The following is a 22,410-nucleotide window of genomic DNA, read 5'->3' on the forward strand; positions in this document are numbered from 1 at the left end:
CTACCTGCATCGATACGATACGAAGTCTTTAGTTAAGAGGTGAAAGAAGATTATTAGGGTTGAAGGAAAAGTGGTGAAACTGAAATACAGTAGGAGTAGAAAGAATCTGGGCTCAACCAGATCGCTTCATCTTTCTTATTGGTGTTTTGTCTTTGTTCTGCTCCCTTGCTACCTGCATCCTACATATGCCCACTTTGAAATACGGTATACACTAGTGTATCTTACCCACGCACATTCGTGATACATTTTGCGAGGTTAACATTTTAATGTTTAATCAATTAATTTTTAGATTAAAGAAAATTATCAAACTTTAACAGTCATAATGTCACTTAATCCTTTCGGAAACGATTGAAATCCTTTAATTAGAGTTTTTTCATTAGAATCACATTGGAAATAAGTGTTATATATATTTTAAATAATATTTGCTTTGATTATTTATAAATGTATATACGGAGAGACACAACACGCATGGCGAGGCTCAGTAGTTGTGTATCAAACGTTTCAAAACACTCTGTGCCGCCACACTCCAGGAAGGGCCTCAGTCACTGTATCTCTTTGTTTAATCACACTTTTCTGAGGTACACGTCTGGCAGGATGACAAATACTCTTGAGAGTTATGTCAATCGTATCCTTTATATGATCTTATTGATTTTGTTGTGTTTGTTGGTACTGTTTACCGGCACAGTCTTGTGTACGGGCTGAACAAGTGAACTTACCGCAGTTTTACTGAAGAAAGTAACTAGCTATCTTTTTAATTTTTTTAGCAAGACAAAATAGTGTACAGTTCTGGGCAGCCATCACATCTAGTCTTATTGTGGGAAAATATGGTATTTTCCTCTCTATTATTATCATCGTGTCTGCCATCCAGCTACTTTTAGGCGGTCCGACTAATTACCCAAATGTAGTCGCAATGAAGTCAAATGATGGTCGTACAAGCGTAATTCGGGCTGTGAATCACTTCTCGATTATTATTTGGTGTCATAAAGTAAAAAAAAAATTGGTAAACTTAATTTAATCGGAGTTGTGTTGTGTTAGGTTAGGTTAGGTTAGGTACATGCACTTGATCTATTAACTCAGATTAAATTAAGTTTACCAATTTTTTTTGACTTTCTGACACCAAATACTAGTCGAGAAGTGATTGGCAGTCCGATTTATTCATCTAGGACCATTATTTGACTTCATTCCGGCTATATTTGGCTACATTTGGGTAATTAGTCGGACCCACTTTTAGGAGTTATAAGTTACTGTACCACCGTCCGAGAGAGGTTTTGGTTAGGTTAGATTAGGTAGGGTTGAAATTATGTTTTTCCGATGACTTTTGATGTGTTTTGAACAATTCTAATCTACTTCCAATTACCTAGCCCATGTAACCCCACTTAGTGTAGAGGCAACTTCGTGAAAACTATCACTGAACGAGTAATGTCTTGATTTTAGTGGGACAAAAGCACTAAAACATAAACATCACAAAATGGAAGGCTTAATATGGGTATTGTATATAATTTACATAAAAATGATGAAAACTTTCATGTTGTAAATGAGCAGCTTAGATCAGTTTTAGATGGTTACATAACTTGGATTCAGTCCACTCTAAAAAGTTAACAATTTAAATTACCAGTCATTAATCTGCTGTAACCCCACAATTTTTTTCTCAAGTGATGATTTGAGGTTAATCAAAAGCTTATGTTAAAAAAATAATAGGACTGTAGCTGCTTTTGTTGAAATCTTGTTAGGGAACAAAATATATCAGATATGGTAGTTTTCTCCAAGGACAGTTTAAAATTACTCAGGTTACTTGAAAATGGCTAGACTAGTAGGTTGACTGCCCTTACCTTTGAACCCCTAATTAAATGAATAATTCCTTAACCCTTTATGCAGATCTAGTGTCAGTTATAACTGCTGATGGGAGAAACATTGTGGTAAGTAATCACCATTAAAGTTACCATTTCTTTAAAGAACATAACATTGAATTGCCAAATATCTCTTTACAGGTCACTTTTTTTTTTTTTTTTTTTTAAACTGTACAGTCTTGTAAGTGGCTATACAGTACATGATCAGGTAGAGGATAACAATATTGTAATAAGATGTTTATTGGCTTATGCTGTTCTTGCAAAAGAGCCTATAATGTTTCTTTGGTTTCATATGAATTTTTGTGACTGTCTAAATGTGCCTGCAGGTACCTAGCTGTTCTGTTTATTATTATTTTTATTATTATTATTATTATTATTGCAATGAAAGGTGTGTTTAAGTATATTACCTGACCTTGTTTAAATAGTATGAAACATAGAGTTCAAGTCATTAGTTTGGAACAAAGGTGTTGATGAAAAACTAAGCAAGATGCTATTTGTAAAGTTACAGGATGAGAGGATAAAACTCTAGTTCCAAAAGAAGATGAATGAGAAATTGACTACATACAACAGATGGGTTACCATGTTTCCCTGTCCATAAGACACACATTTTTCTTTAAAATCACTCTGCATCATATCGGTCGATGGTTAAATTTAAGGGAGGAAGTTCTGTTCCACACATGAACCCCAAAAACATCAAAAACAGTTCCCAAATGACCCAGAAATATTACACAAGCTTATACTTTACAGTACTAAGATAATGAGAAACTAATTATTGACTTAAAATTGGTATGATGAATAGCTTATAAATATTACTGGGCCATAATTCCTAAACTTATGGAACATTATCCTGCTTACCACTTGGCCACCGCTTGTTTTGGTAAACCAACGCCATCTACAAGTAGGCGGACCAACTACTCTTTACCGTAATAGCTCGGAAGTACCAGTATTGCCTTTACATTGTTAAAAATAAAGAAAAATTGTTGTGATAAACAATAAAATTGATACATAGCATATCACAAAATATAATAGCACACATTTTATGTAAAAAAAAAATAGCTCCTTCGACACTCAAACCATCCTCTGGGAGATGTGTAGCTGACTTGGAGATGTATGTGGCTGCTGCTGTGCTGTGTATGCCATGATTTCACATTTGGGGAGGGAGAGCATGGCTGGGTGGCAAGTCAATGATGCAGTTACAGTCCACTGCCTCCACACATGCACTTCATTTTTCTTATTGTATAGTTTTATATTACCGGTATATTTTCCTGACTTCTAGGCCACATTAGAATATTGTAACGATTTTTCCACAACTTTTATAATTTTATTACATGTAACAATGGCAACATGCCATTTCACAGGCCACCTCATCCCCATTTTTCCCCTTCCCAGTGAGTCAAACTATCGCAAAACCAAATTTTGACCTAACATTGAGAAAAGGTGAAAGAAAAAATTATCGCCAAACTCACTTAACGCTAAACAAGGGATACCTGAACTGTCTAAAGCAACACATTTTAATTCTGCTAATCGACTATCAAAATATTTTTCCCTAAACAACCTTAGTTATATTAGGGTGTGTCTTATGAGCTGGGAAATACTGTACAGTAAATGTGACATAAGACCATAAGACTATAAGACTGAGTCTGGCTATTTCAGCATATTTGGCAGAATTGCCTAAGCTCCTCACAAATCTGTATGGTGCTCAAGTTTTGGAAGGCTTCATTTTGGAAACAATTACAGTACAGTAAAACCTGTCAAAGGCATAATTTTTGGGGTGATGTGCCTCAGATAAAGGAATGAGACTGGTTTTCTAGATTGGTTGCAGGTATGTGTTGGTATTTTTCCCACCCAAACCTTCCCTCACAACATTTAGTATTTTGTAATACTATGTGTTAAAGCAATATGTTCTCTCACGTCTCATGATGGTTCTGCCAAAGAACATAAAACTTTGTTAACACTTTTGTAGAATCATGCATGTATGGATATTATGATTATGTACATTTGTAAGGGTATGAGTAGAAATTTTTAATTAGCATTGTCTGTTTTTTGAAGTTGTTAGTTTTAAACACTACTGATATTTTTTACCTGATGTTACATAAAAAATTTTGTTGCACAATTTAGGGAACGCTAAAGGGCTTTGACCAGACAGTGAATCTGATCATGGATGAGTGTCATGAGCGGGTCTACAGTTCTCACCGAGGAGTTGAACAAGTTATCCTGGGGCTGTACGTTGTCAGAGGAGATAATGTGTAAGTACAGTACTGTTAATTTGTTGGGTTTAAGAAAGGTTAATGAGATTGGGTGTTTTATGATTTTCTTATACAGGTACAGTATTACTGTAGATTTCAGTGCAGTCAAACGAATACTGTACAGTGCTCGCCTCTTGTTCCATGCTGCCTCCTTGTGTAGCGAAGCTTAGTATACAGTGTGTTGTATCCACACCACCCCTTACCGGCAGTCGTGCCTATGGGACCCACTTCCACTTTTTTCACTACATTATAATATTCGAAGGAGAAAGTGCTTTAGCATTTATTAAGTACTGTAATTTTTGTTTATATTTCACAAAAATGCATTCCACCTCGACAAAACAAAAGTGAAAATGAAGTAGGTCTGGTAGTTGCCAGATACCACATTCTGATTGAAAGTTTCTGGAAATCATGAATTAATTTACTATATTTGGGTGATTGTACCTGTACATTGTACTGATGATACACGATATTTCTCTCGTTGATTTTTGAGTTGGCAGCCGTTCCTGCATTGCCTACATTTAATCTGCTCAATGATATTGTTTTTATTTTATAGTACAAATTTAAATTGAATGATTATTATATTTCACTTGTTTTACCTGAAATCAGTACAAAAGACTTGACATTCTTTTTTTTTCTTTTTTTAATTTTACTTAAAGTTGAAAGTAGAAACATATACTATTTTGGAATTACGTAATGGAGTGTTTTGTTTATAATGCTAAGTTGCTAACTGTGCTCACCATTAACATTATAGAATATCATGTAAAAAAATTTTATCAACACTGGAAAAAAAATATTGTGTGCAGTCACTTCTTGTGTGGCTTTGTAATGAAGGGGTTGAAGTTAGAAGATTGTTGTGGTAACTTGTGTAATTCCATCCCTGAATAAAATACATGCATATTTCTGTACCTTTGCCACCCTTTTACTTTGTTCTTGTGTGAGCCTCGGGTGCCTTACAGGAACTACAGTACAGTATGTGTTCCAACTCTGACTTTATGCACCTAAATTTTTTTTTTTTACTTACTGTATGTATCACTTGAGTACCTGTAGTTTTTGCCATAGTATATGATAAATGTTGTTCAAGTTTCCATAGTATAGTGTGTTTTTTTCCAGCTGAAAAGAAATGCCCCACCCCCTCCTCTAGAGTTACAACTGATTGGCTGTTGCAAACCTGTCCGATTTTGTACTGAAGTAATGATGTACAGCATGTCCTTCAAATTCGTGGGGATTGGGTTCTCAAAATGGCCGCAAATCGTCAAATCCACGAATAACAATTGCTGACCCGGGGGGGAGGGGGGTACATTTTTTTTTTTAATATATGTGTCTGTAGACACACACACACAAAACACACAAAAATAAATAATAATGGAAAATTCTCTCTCAAATAATCAGAAACAAATGTACAGTAGTATTAAAAATGTTGAGTCTACCCTCAAATCTACTCTGTGCTGTATTAATAACGAAGCATGGACTAGACGTGAGGGTAGACTCAACATTTTTAATACTACATTTGTTTCTGGGTTATTTGTGAGAGGATTTTCCCATTATTATTTATTTGTATGTGTTTTGTGTGTGTCTACACACACACACACACACACACACACACACACACACATATATATATATATATATATATATATATATATATATATATATATATATATATATATATATATATATATATACAGGTAAGGTAAATTACTGTCTCTAGAACGAATGGCTCCCTGTTCCGGCCGCAAAAATGCCGGCAACTTTAAAACAGACATTCTTGGGTACATCCAAGGTGTCATCCGCGAATAATAGAGGACCGCAAATTATCCGGGCGTACTTTATTTCTAAATGAGTTTATTCATAATCATTGGGATGACCGTTTCTGACAAGAAAGATATTTAGCTAAATTATATAAAGATACATACATTCATTATTTCAAACATGAGCACGTAGAAAGTTTATCAGAAATCTGTATGCCACAATAAGGCATACTAAGACAGATTACATGTCAGTAATACTACATTATGCAAAAACTAACATTTTAAAAGATCAGAATCACATTGAAATATTATCCGCTGTTAGCAGATGCGGGAAATATGAAGTTGTTTGTAGTCATATTTCCCGCCTCTGCTGATGGCCGTGTAATACTTCAATGTGATTTTGATCTTTTAAAATGTTAGTTTTTGCATAATGTAGTATTACTGACATGTAATCTATCTTAGTATGCCTTACTGTGGGTAAAAATAAGTACCTATATATTAAATGCGTCCTCCAAAAGTGTGAATTTCCTACCAGAGATTAACAGTTAATTCATGAACAGTACAGTATAAGATTTTTGATAAACTTCCTATGTGCTCATGTTTGAGATAATGAGTGTACACGTACTGTATGTATATTTATATGATTTAGCTAAATGTCTTTCTCGTCAGAAACAGTCATCCCAGCGATTATGAATAAACTCATTTAGAAATACATCATTACTTCAGGACGAAATCGGATAGATTTGCAACAGAAAATCAGCTGTAACTCTTGAGAAGGGGGCAGGGCACCTCTTCTCAGCTGGGAAAAATGCACTATAGTTCTGAGTAGAATTTGATCACTTCAGTCAAGTGCTTAGTTGATAATGTGCCCCAAACTGCTTAACATGCTCAACAGTAGGTGGAGGAAGATACTGTACTAGTTAGATTGGGTGATTGTTAGTGTATTTAGTGAGATATACATAACGTCATTTTTCAGGGGTTTTAGGATCATGTTTATTGATTTGGCATCCTCTCTGAGTCTGATAATCCCTTGGTAAATATTAATTTACAACTTCCCATGGGTGCAAATTGGTATTGAAGGGGTACATTCTGATATAAGATTTAGTGGATTTTTAGTACTGTGCATTATCATCATCATCATCATCATCATCAATGTTTTACGGCCACTTTTCAAGCTTGTGTAGGTTAGCCGGGTATATCTGATACAGCTCTCCATGCTACTTAGTGTCTTGCAGCCTCTCTTTTAAGGTTCTTAACACTAATGTAATTTCTTACAACCTTTCCTTATGTCATTCTTGGCTGGCCCCTGGCTCTCCTCCCCTCCACATTTAGACTCATGAATCTCTTACCCAGCTAGTTTCTTCCATTCTCTCCTCATGCCTAAACCATCTCAGCTTATCTCTATGCAAAGCTTTGCCAATATTCTCAATGCCTCGCCAACCTTTGCTCTGAACAGGGTTTCCTTTCTTTCACTGTCACATTGCATATCCACCTAACAATTCTTATTTCAACTCACTCAAGTCTGCATATGTCATCCTCTGTAAATGCCCATGTTTCACTTGTCATACAGCATCACACTTTTCATACCAGTTGCATACAACTTTCCTTTCACATGGAGGGGAGGTCCTCTTGCTGTCAATAAAGGCAGCAACTCCTTAAACTTCCTCCAGCTGCTTCTGATTCTTGCAACTGAACTGAGTTCAGCACCCGCTCCAGCAATTGATCATATGAGGCATTTGAGTTGCAAGGGCGAGCTGACCAAGTGTGGGAAAATCTGGGTTTTTTTTTATGGTTCCTGGTAGCTCAAACAGTGTTCTTTCGTGTGCGACCCAGGAACACAGGATTCTTGCCCTTTTCCCCCTGCCAAATTAAGTGTAAAAACATTAAGGCTCTGATGACGTACATACCAACCGTAACCGAATGCAAGCAGTTCTATGTGGACCTGGTGACTGAACAGGAGACACAGGAAGCTGCAGTAGTCGTTGACGACGAATCTTAACTGGACAGGTAGTTCTTACCATTAGGATTAAGGCATATTATGGAGTCTTATACATTTTTCACAGATGTATTCATGTTGTATTACCTCAAACCTACAAAATTAGACTAAAATTGTGAAATTTGATAAAAAATTTTATGAGTTATGGACCAAAATAGGAAAAAATCACATTCGTTTTTCTCAAAACATTGTTTTCATCAGCTCGCCCTTGCTACTCGCAATGCCTCGTATACTATACTTGTATTTGAGATATAAAAAAAGTAGGGGTACAAGACGTGCACCCACCTGTACCATAGTGATTTTCACCCATGCAACTTCTCATGCTACCACTCCACAACACAACCTTCCATACTGCCATCAACAGCACAACCTTATGCCACTACCCACAGAGCCTTATACAGTACCATTACTGTGTATATGATGTATGTCATAAAAGGCAGCTAAAAGAGACTGGGAGGGAATCTTCACATAAGTGTTAAATACTTATTTACATTTCATAAAATAGGTTTTGGGAGCTTAAGAATTTTTCAATCATAGCCCCCATTTAAGTTAATACTTTTGGTTTAATTGTAAGAAAAAGAAACAAAAAGTATATAACATTTAGTGAACTGTTTCTTCCAGGGCCCTCATTGGAGAAGTGGATGAAGACTTGGATTCAAGACTAGATTTAGAAAATATTCGGGCAGAACCTCTTAATGAATGTAAAACATAATCTTCCAACTTTTCTGAATGTGTTAGTGTATATTGTAATGAAAATGTCTTATTATGAATACGAAACTGTGTGTAAGTGCTAACTCTTAATAAAAAAAATATGAAAGAATTATTGCTGTGATTATGACAATACGGTAAGAGAAAAAGGAACAAGATACTGTACTCTTATCATTAAACGAGGAAAGAATATGATTCCAGGGATTTTTAATGGTGTGTGCTCAAGCTGTAAAAATACAAAACTTAAAACTATCTAACCTGCTTGAAGTAGAAAAGTACAATTGAATGACTGACTATAGTTGCAAGTGCTGTACTCTATCAGGGAGATTGAAAATAGCATATAATATGTCATGCTGTATAAAGGTTACCTAACTGCTCATTAATTTCTCTGATAGACGTTGTGCTGGAAGAATAAACTTTTGTAATGAATCTTGAGTTTTAGCTCATTATAATATTGTCAGACTTTGCCTTAGGATAATAAGACTGCTGTTAAGAATATTAGATCATAATCCATCACTGGGTACTTCTTTAATAAACTGTGTTAAGTTTAGTTATGGTGCAACACTTCCAAAATATAAGTGATGGTCATCCCACCAACATTCTTCTCAGAATAAAAAAATATTGAATACTGTGGTATAAGTATTGAACTTTCACATGAAATTAATAACCAAACATATGATCTTTAGTAAAGATCACTTGTGTGTACAGTATAAATATGTAAAGTACAGTAATCCCGTGTTTTTTGCAAGAATTACGTTCCTGAAACTCACGCGAAAAGCCAAAACTGCGAATACTCTTTTAGGAATCACACCGCGAATACTCTTAGGAATCACTGTACCTGTGGCCACCAAACAGCTCAGGTAGGTCATGCACTTAACCACGCCATGCTCTCCACTCACGGCTCGGTGGTCACACTGATCACTCATGCACTGTACCGGCATTTACTAACATCATTACTATATTTGAAACTAATCATATTGTAATATAATAATGGAAAAACGTAAACACAGTTATATATTAAAAAATTTTATTTACAAGTAAATAATTTTTTTTTTTTCGCTGAGGTCGGCAACACCTGCCAGCCTCTCCTTGCTGTCCCGGCGTCTGTTCGCACCTCACGCAGTCACGCCAGCCAGCCAGTCCTCTTCCACATTCCTCCACTTGAAGACTTGTATTCTGACAAAATACACAAATGAATTGTCAGTCTTTACCACATCTCGAGCCATAGCTCATACCACCTCTGAGCTTGTCCAATAAAACTGTTTTATCCGTTAAGGTCTTCACTATTCTTGATCTCTTGGTCACTTTAGAGTCTTTGCTAGTAATATTTGCCTTTGATGAGGCTGGCTTACGTCCCGGAGCCATGTGGAATGCACGTGGGAGGACAAACAGAAGAGGTAATCACAGTAGCGTTCACAGTACGGTAGGTACGTGTGGACTGAGACTTCTTGGAGCAGCGGGTGTGAGGCAGGAAAGAGAGGCGTCTGTTTGCCACACCGCATGGGAATATCGAAAATGGCGCAAAATTAAAAATTTTGTTTTTAAAGGATATATTATATACTGTATATAAAATTTTTCAGTAAAAAAACGCGAATGGTCAAAACCGCGATAAAAAAAGAAGCGAAAAAAACGGGATTACTGTACACAAAGAAACTTCTTTGAGGAATTATACTGTATGTCAAAGGAAGATTTAATGTCTTGAAATTATAGTATTGTCTCTTTAGTTGAATTCTATTCTATGATTATCAATTGTACTTGTTGTTTGAAGCTTTACTGATTTTGTAGTAAAGGTTATATTTAGTATTTGGGCAGATTTAAAAAAATGAGACTATACAGTCAACCCTCACATTACGCGGTCCCGCATTCCGCGGTTCACCGTTAACGCGGTGCCCTGCCGGAACCTAACATGCTCACATTCCGCGGTCGTGAACCCCATTACGCGGAGAGCGGCTGGCAAGCCGCGCCATTTTTGGATCCAAACCTCCCGCCATCCGCCATGTTGTGTAAGAGGCGCGAAAATGGTGCGCACAAGGTCGCCCAGTCATCAAAACATTACCAGTTCTTCACCCGCCACCCACTACAGCCGGCCCAAGTCAGTGATAGTGATAATTATAGTGAGGATATGGACTTATATGAACTTTGGGGGGTTTGACAAAGAGGCCCTGCAAGCCTCTGTGGTGGATAGTGATACAATTGATACAAGTGATACAGGTGAGGGCCAATAATCTGCCCTCTGCCTCGGAACCAACTGCCCATCCCCGTGTGCCCAGCCATCTTTTCTACTAATGTAAGTGTTAAAAAACCTAATATTATTGATATTTCTCTTAATTATTAATTGTGTGTGCATGCCATCATAAAGTTAAGATAATATTTTTACTACAACATAGTTGTGTGTCGTCAAAAAGTGGAGTTTGGGGATCGGCCTGGACTCCATTTCAATTAATCCCATATGTTATGTTGTTCACTTTACGCGTTCCTCACTTTCCGCGGTACCCTCCGGGTTACATTAACCGCGTAATGTGAGACCCAACTGTATTTGTATTTTGGCAACGTTATTTGTACTTTATGTATGTAAGGATTAAGGTTGGCTACAGTTTACTGTATAGGAAAATTATTTACATTTTAATGATTTGGGCCCATGACATTAAACTTGTATTTAATGTATATTTCATGATTACAGTACAGCACAGTACAGTACAGTATTTCACAAGTAACCTGTACAGTATTTTTTTATTTCATTTTTTTTTTTTTTTTTTCATAAAGAGAATTTAGGACTTTTAAGATTATCTACTTACCAGAAGAGTAAATTGTATTTTGTTTAACAATCAATAAAGCAACTTAGGAACTTGAAGGAACTCGGTCAAAATTTTGTAAAGTTTGAGTGAATGACTGAAGAATAGATAAGTGCATTTTGATTAGAAGTTTTGCAGTGAAATACCTTATGCAAGGTACAAATTACTTAAAGATTTAATTTAAAGTGAAAGTGGATCTCATAGGGCTGATGACCTATTAGGGGGTCATATGATCACAGCACACTGAATTCTAAGCTTCTGGTCCACAAGGAGCCTGAACCTTTAAATGATGGTATTCGTAAATAGATGATGAGCACCTTTTGTCCCACAACTACGATAGTCATGTATATACAAATCAGGATTTTCCATGTCATGATTTTTAGGTTTGGCGCCTCATTTCTACTCGAATGATTTATTGTGATTTGTGGCAACTTTTTCTTCCCATTTTGGTCTCTCCCCATGTCCCTCTCTCCACTAGTAGTGGTTTTAGTCATCATGGAGAAAGTATCTGGCAATTCCAGTGACACTTCATGTGGAAAGACCCCTTGCTGTAGTAGTGTTGCCTTGACAACCAGAAAAAAAAGTAAAATGTTATGGAAATCAGAGCGTGAGTTTGAAGAACTGGTAGGTTTGCTGCGTAAATTAGAAATGATAGGTAGTTTGGGTGTGAGCTTCAGCAATAGTGACACTAACAAACTAGTCATCAGTGTAGGGGATGTGCTTAAAGACCAGGAGGAAAGTGAGGTAGAAGTGCTTCTCTACATGTTGCATGTGTACCAGTTAGGAGTGCATCATCAACATGTGTACAAAGTGTTTGTGATGCAGGAGACTGACATTAGTGGCGATGATTTGGACTCCAAAATCATTGTGAAATAATTATGGTACAATTCAGTGAGCAAAATTTGTCCTTTTCACATTCTTTTTTATATAATACATATATACTGATATATAATTTGACCCATATTTAAAAAAAATCCTCATCTTTTCCCATCAAGAGCAAATAGTCTATGTACTATCGTGGACAAAAGTTCGCCCCTTCCCAAACTGAAGCAGTATTGACCCGCACAGCACACCCGCACCAGATAACAATCAGGGTAAGTCAGTTCGGAGACTCATTCCCGTGTCTCAGTTTCACTACAGGGAGCGAACTTTTGTCCACAGTCGTACAAACCTCCCAGTTGTTTATGGTTAAGATAAGAAGTGAGCATTGTACCCATTTAGCTGCTGGACATCAATTAACACAATACAGTAATGAGAGAATAAAAAGGGTTACCAGTATGTTGCAAAAACTGTACTCTACTGTACATGTACAATGCAAAAAAAAACAGTCATTTTGTTTCCTTTTATGAAAAACAATTTTTTTTTTTCCCACAAAACATGTCTGTGCTGTCATACATTGCTCAGTTTATTACCTGGTAACCATACAGCACACAACTGTGAGGAAATGCAGTTTGTCTGTCCCCTGACACCATTAAAAATATTGATAGATAATAGCTTCGAAAGTGAAATCTGGGATGAAATGATCAAACTTGCTATCAGAGGCACTGACCTTATCTTTTTTCCCATTACTCTGGCTCACCACCAGAACCCAAGGACCCTCTGAATGTGCAACTTTAAATCCCATCCCAGCCTCCATGAAGCTACATTATTTTAATACCAAAATAATTTTTCATGTAACTTTTTTATACTATTTGAAAAAAAAATTTAATGTTTAAATTTTTTTTTTCCATTCCCAGTCTCAACAGATTATTATATTTCCCAAGTGCAAAAAAGTGAAAGTGGGTGCCATAGGCATGACTGCCTGTTAGGGACAGTGGAGATACAGCACACTATATACTAAGCTTTCGGTACACAAGGAGGCAGCGTGGCCGGTACTGCACTCGACCACATTCACTTCCTCAAATTGTAAACTTAGTACTGGGAGTGTCTGGGGATCAAACAACCAATCCCTGGAACAGAAGCGAGCACTGTATCCACTTGACTACTGCACTCCCAAGGTGAAAGGGTTAAAGAATTACTGAACTTTTGTCATTTTTTATTACAGTACTTATCTTTCTATGATTTACACTACAGCATTATACTTCAGAATTACACATCATTTTGTATATCTATGAAATTTATTCCCCTTCGCTGGTAAGCCACACTACCATAACTGTCACTAACAACCACATTATTATGCTTGTGTAAATTAGATGTGTCTACTTCCACAGAACCTTTTAGGAAATCTGGCAATCCTTTCAGAATACCACTTACCTGGCTCTCTTCAGTTTCAGTTACTGATGGTGAAGAGCTGTGGTTGGTGGTGGCTGGTGCCATAGTAGTGAGTGAGGAGATGTGTGATATGAAGCTGACTGTTGCACTAGATGTCACATCATGTGTGTCTTCTTTAGCAAGTTGTTTGTCTTGCAGTGTACCTGGTGAAACAGACTGGGTACCGGTAGGTATTTGTTGGTCAAATAATGATGGTGATTGGTAAGTTGAAACAATTGGTGTTGGAACTCCAGAGGCTGATTGTGGTTTTGTTGCTGAGGGTTTTCTTCCAATAGATGTTTGCTGTTTTGATCTTGTTCCTTCAACTTGGTCCTGAATAGGAGGTATAGCTGTAGGTGGAGTGATATCTAAGTTGGGTACTGTCACTATGGGTGGGTGCTCTTGTGATAGCAGTGACTCCTGTTTCCCTGGGGAGACATATTGCAATATTGATGATGTTGGTGTTGGTTGATTATACACATTTGAATTTTGATTTAAGTTTTGTGGTCTAGCAAATAGAGATAGGGTCTCAAGTCTCGTTGGTGGAGATAAATTTTGTGGAGTTTGTTGAAGAAGAAGGTTCTTAGGTGTAGATAGTTGTAACACACTTTGTGGTCTTGCAGATTGAGAATATTCCTGTGGTCTTGATGACAAAGAAATACCTGTATTATATTTTCTTTGAGAAAAGTTTTCTGGTCTCTGAGAAAGAGGAAAGTTGTGTGGTCTTGACAGGAGGAACAAACTTTGATGCCTTGGAGTTGACTTTTGTGGTGGTAAAAGTAGTAGGTAGCTTGAAGGTAAATTTTGTGGCATCTTTTTGTTTGATAAGATTTTAGGTATCTCTTCATTTGGTTTGTCTGCCATATTCTCTGGCTTCACAGGGAATAGTGGCTGAGGTGAAGCTTCTTGGTTAGTTGATTTTAAAGGAAGATACCTTTTGAATGCTGTTTGTTGATCCTGATGGAATTCCTTTGTTAGTTGGCTTGGAGGAGTACTTTGAGTCATTATTGGTACTTGTAGGGAATCTTGTATAGAGGTGATCTTTAGAACACTGTCGTTTCTTTCATTAGAAGAGGCTCTTATTTTTGAGGGTACAGTGTTCTGGAACAATGCCACTAAAGAGTGGACACTTGTGTTTTCTTTCAACTCTTCAAAATTTTGAGAATCTGTTTGAATTTTTGATAGGTTATCAGGCTCTATCTCTTCCTCAATAATTGTGCTGTCGAAGCTCACTACCTTCGATGGCTCTATTTCTCTTAGAGGAAGAATCTGGCTATCATAATTATCATCTTTTTTTTCTAAAACAACTGACTGATTCTCTTCCCTTTGTCTTACAGACTTTACTATTGGTTTTGTGTTAGTAAAGGAGAAATTCCCATTAATTATCACTGTAGGATTATCTTCAATGGTAATAGAAGCAGAAGTCTTTGTGATTTCATCTGCTACCTCAGCAGGTTTATATGTCGCACTTTGAGTTGATGTTAATCCAGTTGGTGGTGTTAAAGGTTCATTATATATATTAGGTGAAGCTGTTGCATCAGTATCTGATGTAGAATTAGTGACATTATTAAAGTTATTCCTATGGCTCACTGAAGTGGTTACTTGCTCTTTAGTGCCAAATGACACCTGGTAATCATCTGTGTCATCAGACCTTATCATGTAGTCATTTGCTTTGTGACTTAAAGAAGAATTGAATTCATTTTCATCATATCCTAGCGGCAGCCTTACAGACTCTTTGTTGTGGATCATAATTGCTTTTGTAGTGACCTCAGGGTTTTTTGTTTTATTATGCAAATGATTACCCAGAGAGGGACCATTAACCATATGAACAGAGTCAGGTTGTGAATTCGGTGTAGCAGCTTCACTAATATCATTGTTTATTTTGCTTGAATCATTAGCAGACTGTGTTAAAGTGAATACCTTGCCACTGGTTGGGCTAAACTGGGGTAAAACATCTTTTATGTTGGGTTCAGATTTTGTTTCTTTAAGCTTAGACAATTTGAATTGCAAGCCACTTGTTGGGTTGAACTGAGGAAGGATACCTTCAGAACTGTTATTATGTGTGGACAGCATTTTTGGAGGAGGTGGAACATTTAGATGCTGATTCTTAATATATCCTGGTCGGAAGGAGCGTCGAGGAGGTGTAGGCCATGGCACAAGCAATCTTTGAGGTTTGATGCGGTCCTGCAGTGGATGATTAGGATGACCATTAACTCTATAGGGTTGGTTAGTTATTTGCATTGGTATTCCTTTCCTACCTTCTTCCCACTGATGTGGAGAAGAAATTTTTACAGGTACTCGATGAGAAGATTGAGATTTGTTGTGGTCCATTTCTATTTGTGACCTTGAAATAACTTTGACCAATTTTACATGTTTAGTTGACACATTAACTGTCTCACTTGGTTGGAGAGGTTCATTCTTATTCTGTACGAGTGAAGTCGGTGCAGTTTCTTCCACAGGTAATGGGGCAGTATTATCACTTGGTTGTGGAGGATCATTCCCTTGTAAAAGTGGAATGGATGTCGTATCATTCTCAGGTGATAAAGTATCATTATGTGTAGGAAGCACTGTATCACTCTCTCTAAATTGTAGAGTTACTGATTTATTGATCTTAGGTGATGAATTGGTGTGAGATACTTTGGTTAATAGAGGAATGTTACCTTCACCATGTAGTACAAAAGATGAATCTGGAGATGTTGCATTATCTTTCCCAGTAGATAAAAAATCTGTTTCTGTATCACTTGAAGGTAACAGAGTGTCAATCTTTTCAGATGGGTAGAGAGTTTTTGTAGTATTTTCATGAGATAAGAACATTTCCTGATTGTACTGTGGTGAATTATCAGCACTATTAGTTCCATTGTCTTCAGGAAGTGATAAAGGTAATTCAGAAGTTGTAACTTTTTCAGTTACAATATGAAATCCTTCATTGGGAGCATGTTTTTGGAGATTGTCTTCGCAGCAGACCGGTGAACTACCAAGGGAAATGTTTACACTCACAAGATCTGATGATTCATTCACGTTCTTCTCCACAAAAAGTTTTCTCGTGTTTTCAGTCATATGATCAGATGATTCCTTTGTGTCATTATGAAGTGAGGGCTTTGGTGACGAGATATCTGCATACGTTTGAGTTTTTAAAATGACCTGAACCGGCTTCATTGTGAATGGCCAGTTTGAGGGAATTTTGCCAGCAGTATTCATCATACTGTCCATTTCAACAGAGGGCATAACTGATGAAGAGTAAATATTGATATCTGCTTTCAATTTGTCTTTATCACCCATAGTTTGAGCATTAGTTGTGTTGATATCAGGCTTCAAGTTGTGTGTGTCACCCATATGTGAAGAATCTGTTGTGCTAATGACAGATTTCAACTTGTCCAACTTGCTTATATCTGAAGCATCTAATGTGCTGAAGCTATGAGCTGTAGTCCATGGAATGCTTATTGGTGTAGTCTCTGTATATAATGGCACATTTGTTGTTGTACTCGAGTTTGATGCTAAGAGACTGATGGGTGTTTTCATGTCAGTTGTGGCTGTTATAATGACTGTCATCCTTGTTTTGGTAAGTGGAGTGTCAGCTGTGGATGTGATGGGTGGAAGTGCCGTGCTTTCTCCAATCTCTGAATTGACAAATGTGGTTTTTCCTGGTTCCATATTTGTCGGTGTGGTAATTGTGGTCTTTGCTAAGTGTGCGTGTCCATTGTCAAAGGGCTCTATTCCGTATTTTGGAGTGTTTGGTGCCTTTCCAGTTTGAGGCCAGTGTTGATGATACCTGAGGAGGAACAAGATTTGTTTAAGTTTATAGTAAACTACCTGTACTTACATAGGGCCAGAATGTCATTATGGATCCTCTTAATTATGAACAGATCATGTAGAAAATTGTACAACCAAAAATTTTGTAATTATGATATGTTAAAACAGTAAGTTGTGACATTTCTTCAAGGAGTCTGTGAATACAGGGCCTGGTTACAGCATACACTAGTTATGCCATGGCATAGAGCTGGCCCCCCCCCCCCGATTTTGGGCATCTTCCCCTCTAGCTTAGTTTTCTTGTTTGCTGTACTCATCTTAAAAACAAATACTTACAGTACTGTAGTTTCTTTTAATATCTATGAATACAAGACTGTTTAGGAATCGAAAAAAAATGCAATCATTAAGATCATACAATAAAACAAATATACTTTAATATATTGTTTTTATTGATTTTATTGTGAGCAAAGATTCTATTACTAGTGTTTTATCTGCAGTGAATCAACAAGTGCTAACCACGTACATACATATTAGTGTTTGAATGTGGCCCTCCGCTAGAGCCCTTGGCATAGGGCCTCCACTAACCTTAACCAGGCCCTGTATGAATATACAACTTCAAGCATTATTTTAATTAATTGGAACCTCCTGAAATTTAACTTCGGGCACTTCTTTCTATAAACAAAAATTCCTCAACCCAATGTATACAATATGTACCTGTGCTGGTAATAAGAAGGCCAGGCTGCTGTGGATTGGTATCTTCTGTCAGAGGCTTGAGCTGGGTAGTACCGATGTTGCCACCAGTTGGCCTGTTGAGTGGGCTGATGGGGGCTGGTAGACTGATGAGTGGGCCTATATGGAAGATGATGGGGGTTGGTAGACTGATGAGTGGGTCTATATGCAGGCTGTTGTGACTTTGTGATTTGTGGAGACGGATGACCTATTGGGTGTTGAGATCCGGTTGACTGTTGACCAGGAAGGGTTGCAGGCTTCAGAGAACTGCCAGCTTGATGATGCAAGTGCTGTGATTGATACCTCTCGATAGGGGGTTGATTTGAGGACTGGTACTGTTGAACTGGGGACTGAGTTGAGGGTTGGTACTGTTGAACTGGGGGCTGAGTTGAGGATTGGTACTGTTGAACTGGGGGCTGAGTTGAGGATTGGTACTGTTGAACTGGGGGCTGAGTTGAGGATTGGTACTGTTGAACTGGGGGCTGAGTTGAGGATTGGTACTGTTGGACTGGGGGCTGAGTTGAGGATTGGTACTGTTGGACTGCAGGGTGAGTTGGGAACTGGTATTGTTGAAGTGGGGGCTGAATTGAAGACTGGTATTGTTGAATTGGGGACTGAGCTGAATAGTAGCCTTGGACTTGGGGCTGAGATTGGGAATAATATCTTCGGGTAGGGTTCTTTTGTAATGAGTAAAGCCTTTGGTTAGGGGACTGAGTCGAGTACCTTTGGACAGTGAACTGAGTTGTGGATGGGTACCTTTGGACAGGGGACTGAGTTGTGGATGGGTACCTTTGGACAGGGGACTGAGTTGAGGAGGATCTGACTGTTTCTTGGGGCTTGACTGGGTTATTATTGAACGGGTTGTGTAAAGTCTGGTAATTCCTATCTAGAGAATAACTGGGATAGTGAGCTGGTCTGTACCCCGTGTTGTGTGTGTTGGTAGGGTAGCGATAGGACCACTGGGCATGGGTTACTGACAATAGCACACCCATCACTAGCACAGCCATCCATGATTGACAACCTAGAAAGATACGGTACTGATTAGTTCGGATGTTGTTTGTTTAAGATAAAAAAAACTGTTTTGTGATGAATATGTCAGGCAAGAAACCTCGGTAATAAGGAGCACAAAGATACAGGCGTATTGATACAGTATTTGAATCGGTGCAATGCAATGTAAATTCATTCCAACACTGAAGTTGGTGGTTAGTTATACTTAATATTGTAGTAAGTGACTGAACGATAAATTGAGTTGGTCACATAATGGTAATACTAAGATAACTGTACAAGACAACAAGTAGTGACACGTGAGCATCAACCTTACTACTGAAGCCAAAAGGGAGGTAACACCACATTAGTTTGCACTCCTCCTCGTTGCATTTTCAACACTACACAACTGATCTACCACTTCATGAAGATTTCTAAAGATAAAAGTAAAGGACCAGTAAATAAATATTTACTGTTAGCTGTCATAGTAGTGACTGGAGGCGGGTCACAACACCCAGGTGCAGTCTCAGGCAGGACGGGACGCTGGCTGCTCCTCTCTGTACCTCGCCACCACACAACACACACCCCACCTCACACATGCACTCCTATTCACCAACTTGACCTTACCTGAATCCCAACCACCACTGCTTGACCAGCTTAACAGTTGCCATATTTTCTTTTTGCATGTTTTTACCTTTTCATTTCCCCCCAATTGTGATGATGTCTACGAAGGCATCATTTGGATGGTTTTAGTGATAGGTGTAATTAGTGTTTTCCGTCAGTGTTTGTTTATTAAGCATCTGCCCCCTTTCTCTACTTTTCCCGGCGTCATATTCATCACAGGCTAAAGTTTCTTCACTGGCAACTAGTTTATGGGTCCAGAAATAGCAGGACCCACGCGAGGATCAGTTAGCCAGTTCTGTCTCTCATAAATTTTAATTGTTGAAGCTCAGTAATAACATAACAATAGTATTGGTTTAAATTACCTTGTAATTACGTTTTGCAGTCATACGTCATTGTGTCGACGATTATGGAGCTACTACTGTAAATGTTTTATATATGTTACAGTCAGTGTGTCAAATTAATACGTAAAATATCTGTGAAAATGTTAGGTTTCGTGCTGGTTTGATGCCGGGGTATATTCACTCCACCAAATCAATAAACTGGCACCTAAATTTATAGTAGGGAAAATGAAGGGGGTTGAGTGTGCTTTAAATATATTAAAAACTGCAAACTTTTCCCTGTAGGGTATTGTTGACGTCTTAGTGAGGGTGTACCTGTAGGGTATTGTTGACGTCTTAGTGAGGGTGTACCTGTATGGTCAGGTCACCAGAGGTCAGGTAGTGACCGAGGAAACACCCACCCACAATTGCCCACTCTTTATGTTGTGTCAAAATTCTTAGATATTTGGTCGTTTAAAGTTATTTATCTGTAACGGTGTAAACAGAGCGGCTTTAGTTACGGTAGAATCTGGGTAAAGTATTAGTTTACTCGCTATATTTGTACCAGAGCTTTAGTGAGTCACTAGAAGCGTTTTCAGTTCTCTTGCCGAGATGAAGTTTGATATAAGGTTAAAGATTTTGTCATCTATTAATAGATGTGGCTTGGTGCATGTTGTATTATGAGATGTGTGTAGTTTTTTGTTCACTGCTACGCCAGATACATACATACACCGTTTAAATCAGCCATATTTTATATATCGTTAGTTTTTTTATATCATATGGAAATGAGGTTTGTATGATAGAAATTATTTAATATCATTTGTATACGTGTATACATTTAGTGGGGAAGTGTTTGTGGTGGTGGTGTGGAAGTGTTGGTAAAATTAATATTTAACTTCCCATTCTCACCTTATTTACTGTATTTGTTAATTTAAATAAATTTGTTTGTTACCTTCTCAATATAACACCATCACCACTTCCCCATTATCATCTACCACAATTACTTCACCTACCCACCACCACAATCACTTCACCTCCCCCCCACAATCACTTCACCTCCCCCCACAATCACTTTACCCCCACCACAATCACTTCACCTCCCCCCACAATCACTTTACCCCCACCACAATCACTTCACCTCCCCCCACAATCACTTTACCCCCACCACAATCACTTCACCTCCACAATCACCTCACCACCACAAAATCAGTTCACCATAATCACTTAACCACCACAAAATCATTTCACTACAATCACTTTACCACCACCATAATCACTTCACCATCACCACAATCAATTCACCATCACCACAATCGCTTCCCCACCACCACCATTTCACCACCACCATACCACCATCACCATTTCACCATCACTACTTCACCATCCCCACCACCACTACTTCATCCCCACTTCACCATTACCACCACCACTTTACCATTACCACCACCACTTTACCATTACCACCACCACTTTACCATTACCACCACCACTTCTCCATCATCACCACTTCACCATCATCACACCACTTCACCATTACCACCACCATCACCATTACCACCACCACTTCTCCTCATCCACCACCACTTCACCATCATCACCACCACTTCACCATTACCACCACCACTTCTCCCTCATCACCACCACTTCTGCATTACCACCGCTTTCCACTTCTCCCCTCATCACCACCACTTCACCATCAACTCACCACCACTTCTCCATCATCATCACCACCACTTCGCCATCATCCACCACCGCTTCTCCATCATCACCACTACTTCACCATCATCACCACCACTTCACCCCCACCACCACCACTTCACCATTACCACCACCACTTCACCATTGCCACCACCACTTCACCATTACCACCACCACTTCACCATCATCACCACCACTTCACCATCACCACAATCACTCCCCTACCACCACAAACACTTCCCCATCACCACAAACACTTCTCCACCACCACCATCACTTCTCGACCAACAACAACACTTCACCTCTACAATCACTTCCCAGCTCCACCAACAACAACACTTCACCATAATCACTTTCCCACCACCACAAACACTTCCCCATCACCACAAACACTTCCCTACCACCAACAACACTTCCCTACCACCAACAACACTTCCCTACCACCAACAACACTTCCACATCACCACCACCATTCCCACCACCACAAACCGTTCCCCAGTCACTGACTTGCTTAGGGCTGTGGCAGAGGTGATCAAGCCTTCAATCCATTATTCAATTATTCCTCAAATTTCTCAAATTTTTACGATATTCGAGGGTTACCATTACACTTTAAAACTAAGGGTTTAATAATTATAGTGACCTATTGTGATATACAGTACTGTATTACAATTCAGCCAGGTGTCAGCCGTCTTTGTAATAGGACTATTGAAGTCCTTTTTTTTCT

At 38.3% G+C, this 22,410-nt stretch overlaps 2 protein-coding genes across 2 annotated transcripts; one reads left to right on the forward strand and one right to left on the reverse strand.

The window, feature by feature from the left end:
• Window positions 1-473: 473 nt before the first annotated feature.
• On the forward strand, window positions 474-9,171 carry LOC121857157 (U6 snRNA-associated Sm-like protein LSm8). Its single transcript, XM_042353051.1, has 4 exons — window positions 474-625; window positions 1,876-1,916; window positions 3,966-4,093; window positions 8,459-9,171. The coding sequence occupies exons 1-4, from the start codon at window positions 595-597 to the stop codon at window positions 8,547-8,549; spliced, it is 291 nt and encodes a 96-aa protein (XP_042208985.1). The 5' UTR covers window positions 474-594; the 3' UTR covers window positions 8,550-9,171.
• A 4,999-nt stretch (window positions 9,172-14,170) lies between these two features.
• Window positions 14,171-19,733, reverse strand: LOC121857263 (mucin-17-like). The gene is made up of 5 exons (XM_042353256.1): window positions 19,675-19,733; window positions 18,367-18,604; window positions 18,049-18,271; window positions 14,522-17,006; window positions 14,171-14,249 (listed from the first exon to the last, which is right to left on the reverse strand). Exons 1-5 carry the CDS (start codon window positions 19,731-19,733, stop codon window positions 14,171-14,173), a joined length of 3,084 nt encoding a protein of 1,027 aa, XP_042209190.1.
• Window positions 19,734-22,410: the final 2,677 nt, after the last annotated feature.

This window comes from Homarus americanus, unplaced genomic scaffold (genome assembly GCF_018991925.1).
Source record: "Homarus americanus isolate GMGI-L3 unplaced genomic scaffold, GMGI_Hamer_2.0 scaffold20465, whole genome shotgun sequence".
NCBI classification, from domain to species: Eukaryota; Metazoa; Arthropoda; class Malacostraca; order Decapoda; family Nephropidae; genus Homarus; species Homarus americanus.